This window comes from Nanorana parkeri, unplaced genomic scaffold (assembly GCF_000935625.1).
Source record: "Nanorana parkeri isolate BGI_ZX_2015 unplaced genomic scaffold, ASM93562v1 scaffold525, whole genome shotgun sequence".
Taxonomy (NCBI): domain Eukaryota; kingdom Metazoa; phylum Chordata; class Amphibia; order Anura; family Dicroglossidae; genus Nanorana; species Nanorana parkeri.
This window is the reverse complement of record NW_017306793.1, coordinates 770,566-778,636: the sequence shown is the minus strand read 5'-3', so window position 1 is coordinate 778,636 and position 8,071 is coordinate 770,566. Positions and strand designations below refer to the sequence as shown.

The 8,071-nt window shown below is 42.5% G+C and overlaps 1 protein-coding gene across 2 annotated transcripts in view; it reads left to right on the top strand.

The window, feature by feature from the left end:
• The window catches only part of TMEM120A (transmembrane protein 120A), a 27,802-nt gene that overhangs the window by 4,791 nt on the left and 14,940 nt on the right, over window positions 1-8,071 (top strand). The window contains exons 2-4 of one of the 2 annotated variants that reach the window (XM_018561459.1): window positions 4,293-4,415; window positions 6,020-6,027; window positions 6,706-6,810. In XM_018561459.1, coding sequence (XP_018416961.1) covers window positions 4,293-4,415; window positions 6,020-6,027; window positions 6,706-6,810 — 236 coding nt within the window. Of the gene's footprint in view, window positions 1-4,292; window positions 4,416-6,019; window positions 6,028-6,696; window positions 6,811-8,071 lie in introns of both variants that reach the window. The other variant, XM_018561458.1, reaches the window with a different exon arrangement.

Sequence of the window (8,071 nt, the reverse complement as noted above, 5' to 3'; positions counted from 1 at the left end):
TAATCTGCCCTTTGTACTTTATAATCTATGGCAGCAAGTCACCTTTCATTGGACAATGCTAAATAAACTCTGATTTTCTAGTATAACTCTATCCAAAATCTGTTCTAGATTTGGACCTATTTAAAGTAGCCATTGTAGATGTCTACCCATGGAATGGTTGTAGTTTAGCTGCAGTAGAGGAGTTCCAGCACCTACTGTTGTGTCCGCCTTAAAATAAAAATAAAGAAAATCCACAGGGAAGAGTGGTAGTCTGTCATAGTGACCGCAGCAGGTGTGCAAATCCATGAACAAAAGCTCAGAGATTTCCCTAATAGAGACCTGAGAAATATGAGAACCTGATAGGTGGTTTAGCTCTTGAGCATCTACAAAAAATGTAAATATCAATCTTGGATGGTCTGACCCTTTAAAATCCCTGCATCAAGCACATTCACATCCAACCCATAGGTTCAAAACTCACCTGGGACTTTATCTGTTTGAAGATTGTTCTTGCTGTGTTTAAAGTGACACTAAACTCAGGGTTAAAAAGGCATTTAGGCCCCGTTCACACAGAGCGATTTATCGCGCGGTAATTCCCGCGATATCGCGGCTATTTACCGCGCGATATCGCTCTCCAATGCAATCCAATGGGGCTCTGTCCGTCGCTGTCGCGGGTCGTGCGTCGCTACAGCAGGACCCTTTTTGGAGCGGATTTTGCCCCGATTCTAGCTTGCTCAATGCAAGCAGTTGCGTGATATCGCGCGACAAACACGTGATATCGCGCAAAATGCAAATCGCGCGACTTGCGAATCGCTCAATGTGAATGGGGCCTTAAGTGCACCAACTTGGGATGCACCAATACCGTTTTTTTAATTATCAAGTGCGAGTACCACTACTGTGTGCCCCAATTATCAGGAAGTCGGGCGGCGGATCATGACCCGTCACCCGGCTTCCTGATTGCATGGGAAGCCTGTGTTTTATTGAAAGAACACCGGCTTCACTTGCTGAGGCTGCCTGGCTTCCTGACAAAACAGGAAGCCGGGCGGCGGGTCATGAGGTGCCGCCCGGCTTCCTGGTTGGTCAGGAAGCCAGGCAGCCTAGCAACAAGTGAAGCCGGCTTCCTAGCCAATCAGGAAGGCGGGCGGCACCTCATGACCCGCTTCCGGATTGGCTAGGAAGCCAGCTTCACTTGTTTCTAGCAGTGTGGCTTTTTGACTAATCAGGGAGGTGGGTCATTGCATGCCGCCAGGCTGCCTAGCAACAAGTGAAGCCGCCTTCCTAGTCAATCAGGAAGCCGTCTCCATGCTCCCTTGGAACTGCCGGTCAGAGGGAGATCTCCCTCTGACCGGAAGTTCCGATATTGGAGGTAAGTATCAGAGCATTTGGGCAAGTACAGGTACTCGCCCAAATACTTGGTAATGGCACCGACACCTAGTATCGGTGCACACCTAGCCCTAACTATTAACAAAAATGTCTTAATTGTGCATTACTGGGCTGTAGATCCTCAAATCATCTCTCAATTGGTGCTGACACTGTCCTTCCTTCTGGAGGGTGGCTACTTTTGTTTCCCATGGCCCCTGTGTGTGCTGTAAAGTAGTCACTGCTCCAAGCTCACTCCCATGATGGACTACAATCTCAATACAAATGAGTAAACTAAACATGAGATTGTAGCCCATCACAGGAGTGAGCGAGCGAGTGGGTTTCCCCTCACAATCCAAAAGCAAACTGAAAGCTTAACTGGGTGCCCTGCCCCCCAAAAAATTGGCCCTAGTGTGTGTATGAGTATTGCAAAGTTATAAGACTGCTTCTAGGAGACAGATATTCATCTCATTGGCTCTTTTATACTAGCCTTTCTCACCTAAGGTTCCTCCAGAGGTTTCTAGGGGCTCCTAGGATACAAGGGGATCATTGTTCCCTTGTAACAACAATGTAGTGGCATTCTTGCCACTGGCCACTAATGAAAGAGATACGCCTCCTAATGGCCTTCAGTGTAAGTGAGAATCTTTTCCACTCACCATCAGTCAGTCAAATAATAATACAAATAATTTTGCTTTATAGATCCAGTAAGGCCAGGGAGATGGACCATTTTTTTTACCCCACATTTCACATTGGTATGAACCAAATGCGTTCGCAACACTGCGACCCTGTTTTAACCTTTAAAGTTTTTTGCAAGAGCGTTATCTGTTGGTGTCTGTAATTCTTATCATCTTAAACAGAAAGGGCAAACGTGAACCACTTCATTGATTTTAAATTGCTAACTCATTTGTGAACTCAAACAAAAAAAACAAACCATTGTGAGGATGACAGAGGTGGCTTTAGTGACACATCTAGGCACTGAGATTAATGTGTTTGCTACACATGCACTTTGGCCTCAATATTCCACTCTCAAGCAATTGTGCAATGACTTCACACTGCAATGTCTTCACAAAGGGCACCAGGGCCAGAGCACAATCTGCAGCCACTGGTTGTCAGTATCCTGTTCTTCTGATGGGGCTCGTCTTACGTTACACCTCGCCTTTATATAGCAGTGCCAGTATTTTGGATGCTATTTAAATGTAATCTCTTCAAGGGTCACTTTGCGAGATTATGCGCAGAGCTTTTTTTATTTGCAGTGACAACTAAATTACTTGTGATAACTGCTGTATGATTCACCATGGGGCATTTCTAAACCTAGCTCGGGGCACTTTCTGTGCCTAATTAAGCACAAGATTTCTATCTATATACCTTGCAAAGTAGTAAAAAGTGTGTAACTCTGCTTTATATAAAAATGCACTTCAAAAAAAGCCCACAGAGGCAGCCGTATTGAAAAATTAATTATTAAAAATTACTATTGCCTATGTCAGGGCACAATGAACTCATGCAGTTATAAAGACATAAAACACTTTTCTAGTGAGTTAGTAGGCTAATGACTAATATTGCAGCTCTGAAAATTGCTGCCTGCAGTATGTAAGGAACAGGTCCACTTTAATCATATATTTGTGTTTTTTCTTTTTAAGGAGTTATAAAATGGAATATTAAAGTAGTATTAAACGCTCAAACTTTTTTCAATAATAAACCCAGATGAAAAAAAATAGACATTGACAGGAAAGTATTTCTTTACATTTTTGCCCAAGCACTTAGTCATAGTGTATCTAAACAGCTGGCTCCAACTCGCTCAGCTTCCCTGAACTTCCTGACCGGTACTAGATCACAAGGGATAAAGCAGTCTCCAGCAGCCGTCCATCTACTGGCTTAGAGAAGTGAGGATGGTAGAGGGGCAGCAGGGTAATGTCTTGCCTTGCTGTGTGTTTGTGGAGACACACACAGCTTACTAGGGTGACTCTATAGAACCCTGCAAGGAAAAGGAGCCACCCTAAATCAGAATAGCAGGGCCAGTGCTCGGGGGGATCAGCTGATTCTGTAGGACACTAAAACTTCTGAACATCGAGGAGCAGCATCCATTGTAAGAGATTTATTCAGCATTTGAAATAGCTTATAGCTATGTTCTTAAACTTAGTGACATTAAAGGCAACTTTTTTTTCCCCTCACCCCAACGTTAATTAAAGCACTTCCCTTAAATGATGTCTCTTAATCCGATCTTCTTTTCAGCCTTCTCTCTAGCGCTGCGGCGGGTGTCCGATTCAGCGCTGACTCCCCTGGGCTTGCTGGCACTTCCTGTCCCACAGTGTGTCTGCATGCGGGTGCACGCGTCCGTATACTTACCTGTCCCTCCTCGCGTCCCGGCCCAAAATGTGAACTGCGAATGCGCCCGCCCCAAGATCCTTTGCGGCCGCCCGAGAATTTTCACATTTTCGGACGGGAGCGTGCGGGGAAGACACAGGCAAGTTTAAACCGCTGTTAAAGCGTTTTTTGTTTTATCTTTTTGCATATATCTACTGCATGCTAGCAGTAGATATATGCAAAAAAAAGCTGAGGGTTTATTAACCCTTTAACTATATATTATAGAATATACAATTCAGTGATGCTGATTACTAGATGCAATCACTGTACGCATATACAGTTATTCATTTTGTAACCATTTCTCTGTGATGACTTATTTTGGCTATAATAGGAATGTTATGAGATTGAGGATGATGATCCTACTGGGTGGGCAGACACATGGGGGAGAATGAAGCGCTACATAAGTCACTACTATGATTATTCACATCTTGCTTGCTAGTTCATGGGATTTGCTCCCACACATCAGACTTCAGAGACTAATTGATTAAATAGTTAGCCGTGTTTCCGAGACATTGACGCTTTTCATCTCAGTTCAGCCCTTATTTTAGTCTGCACTGTGGTCTTTGCTAAATGTGTCCTTTTGTTTTATCTGCCAGGACACCCATCGGTCATACAAGCAGAAGTTGGAGGAATTGACAAAGCTGCAGACACAGTGTTCTAGTTCCATTAGTCGTCAGAAGAAGAAGCTAAAAGACCTATCAGTAGAATTAAAGAAGTATGTGATGCCTTTGTCTAATGGGATTCGAATGGCAGGTGCAGTCGTTGTTCATTCTAGACAACGACACTGTAATTAGTAAGCTGATTTCACATGTATATCCCCTCAGAGTATACGCTGACATTCAAAGTTTTGCCTGCGGATGTTGGGAAAAGTAGCTTTGCTTTAAATATATTTACAAAGAATGAAGCTATGAAGAACTTGGCATGGATGCCATGAAAAAACATGATTGATTAAAAGTTTTATGAAACTAGACACAAAGCTGGATAATAAATCAACCTGAGAAAATGCCTAAGCAGAGGTTACCTGACATGACAAAACAATCAATTGGTCTAGTTCTAGGAAGCTAGTTATAGTTCTAGGAAGCTAAAGCTATATAAAGAATTTCACCTTTTGTGTAGCGTTCCCCCCCCTTTACTATTCGCCCGGGGCCCGCGCCCCTGCTGCCCGCCCGGTTGTTACGCCACTGCTCCCTGTTGCTCACTGAAGCTGGCCATACACTAATAGGCAGAACTAACAAAAACTGAACAGATCCTCCATCCATGCAAAACAGTATGAATGGACGAATCTCCTTCTGCAGCTATTATATTCTGACAGCTGGTGCCCACCTCTGGACTGCTGTGTCTGAGACCTGATGAACATCAGTCTATGAGGACTTATGTGGGCTGTTAGAATGGATTAGCCTTGTTTTTATTAGGTTTTGTTTTTTTTCCCACTAAATTGGCTGTAGGGCAAAAAAAAAGGAAAAAGTTGAACCTTATGAAAAACATGAACTGTCCACTAGCACTATATGTTTCTTTGCGGCCGTACGAGCAGTTCCTCATTCTCGGCGCGGGAGCGCGCAGCAATAACGAGGTAAGTTTAAACCTAGTTTAAAGCGTTTTTTGGTTTTTTTTTTAAACTTCTTGCCTATATCTACTGCTTGCTAGCAGTAGATATAGGCAAAAAAACGGAGGGTTTAGAACCCCTTTAAGCAACAATAATGACAGATAAACGTTTGTTGACCAAAATAGATAAGCATTTACAGTAGACTACAACAAGGACTCTAGCTAATGATAAGCTGAGAACATGAAATGGAATATTCAACTGCCATAAGATCTTTATGAAACATCTTTACATCATCATACATTCTAATCTTAGCTGATTGTGCATGTTTATGCACCGAGCAGACACCTCTCTGGTGCCTGCCTTATTCTTGAGGAAACTATAGTGTTTTTTTCCTTTTTTTTTACAAAGCACCCTATCGGTATAGCAGGCACTGTAATTTATTTTCTGCTTACTTCAGTGCTTGCTATGCAGACTCCAGGACAGTTCATCATATAGCTGTAAATGTAAAAAATACAGTGGGGGTAATCAAAGCAATTGCAACAGTTTTAGTCTCAGATAATTTTTTTAATGTGCACATCTGTTTAGCCGCTCCTTTTTAACACGTACGCCTGTTTTGACCAGAGCTTGCGCTATTTCAGATTGCGCTTGTTTTGCATGTGTTTTTTTTCGAAAGTTCGCAACTGTTTTTACATCTGCACTTGTCCTGCAGCTGTCTGAAACTGGAGCATCACCTAGAAAAACAATCACAACTTAAGAAGTCTCCATGACCACTTCTTCAAGAAGCGGCAGTTAAGCTTTTTGCCTGGAGTTCCGAGTCTTCTCTCCTTGAGTCTATTTAATCTCATTTATGAGCAACATTACACTAGCAACATAAATCTGGCGCAAATATATCCCATGCGACCATATGCAAGTTGAAACACAATCGCAATTGCTATGATAAATTCCCCCCAAAAATATAACTTGAAGGAAAGTTGCCAGCCCACTTGAACCAACATATTAAGTGCCCACATTATCAACTGTACTACCTTCTTTTATAGGGTGGACAGCATAACTGCTGCATATGGAACCTGTGTTGCATAGACCCACCATGATGACACATTTCAGTATGTACTAAACATTCTGCTCCTGATCATCTCTCTGATAACAAGCTTCTAAGCCCGATCAATATGAAGTTCTGAGGAGAGTATGTTCAGAAAGGCAGAGAAATGATTAGAAGTAGAGTTATCTGTACCTGCTGGAGTGGGTCATGTTGAAGGGTCTGACCAATGCCCAGCCAACTTGCACTGTTCTCAGAATCTACCCTAACTAGTTACAACAACAATCTATGGTGCACAATGTATACTTAATATGTCCTTTTCTGTTTTTTCTCCTTTAGTAGAAAGTTTTTACGTTTTTAAAGATAATTTGTGATGAACACCAGGGATCAGGTCCTGACTGATCTTTTTTTATGTATGCAGGGTTAAAAGCAGCCAAGAAAATGAGGAAGACCAAATTAAAGACATACAAGAAAACATTAAGTTGCGGGAGAAAATGTTCTTTGAGATGGAGTCTTTTCTACCTAAGAAAAATGGGTAAGGGATATGTAATAGGAGACCTGATATTTCCAGTGAAAGAAAATTATTGATGATACAGTATGCATGTAAAAATATATATGAATATTAAAAAAACTAAAAGATTCTAAGGTGGTGACTGACAAAAGACACAAAACACACATCAATTATATATAAAAAATATATAGTAGACAGAGGTACAAATAGAGGGTTATTCACTAAAGGTAGGGATGTGCCGATACTTACCCCCCCAATACTGTAACTTCCGGCCAGAGGGAGATCTCCCTCGGACCGGCAGCACCGAGGGAGCATGGAGCCGGCTTTCTTTCCAATCGGGAAGCTGAGTGGCACGTCATGACCCGCCTCCTGGATTCCTGGTTGGTCAGGAAGCCAGGCTGCCTAGCAACAAGTGAAGCAGTCTTCCTAGTCAATCGGCAAGCTGGGAAGCAGGTCATGACATGGCACCTGGCTTCTTGGCTAGGAAGCCGGCTTCACTTGTTGCTAGGCAGCCTGGCATCCTGATTGGTCAGGAAGCCAGGCAGCTTCGGGAGGTGATGCTGGTGTTCTTTCGATAGAACACCGGCTACCCAGGCAATCAGAAAGCCTAGCTTCCCGATTGCCTGGGTCATGAGCCACCGCCCAACTTCCTGATAATTGGGGCACATCGGCAAAAAAAAAATATATTGGTACTTAATACAAAAAAAACGGTATCTGTGCATTCCTAACTTAAGGGTAGAAGGCAGGAGAAGTGAACAATCTAGGACAACATAGCTGGAAAGTGAGCTGAATTGGAGACTTTTTCCAATCAGCTATGTTGTCCTAGATTGTTCACTTATCCTGCCTTCTCCAAACTCTTCACCCTTCAGTGAATAACCCCCATAATGTTCAAAGACACAGTTAGTAGTAAGCAAGAAATACCAAAGAAAAGTCATTCCAAAATTCCAATTGAATTCATTGTCCCTTCTAAGTAATTATTTGATTATTCTTTGTTCTCATTAAATCAATTCCTGTTCCATAATACATTTTATAGGACTTTCGGGACCCATTCACACTTTGCCATTCTTGTGCACTGCGTTAACTAATGGCGTTAATGTGTGTTGCATTAAGGCAGCCCATTCATTTTGAATGTGCTGGCAACATACAAGAACGAACCGGAACACGGAAATGCAGCATTTTTTCCAATGCTGCGCAAGCGAACTTACAATAGTGCAATGTATGTGTGTTGGGGTGCATTGCAGTAGCGTGCACAATTTGGCATGATTCCCTCTTGAAAAAAAATGTT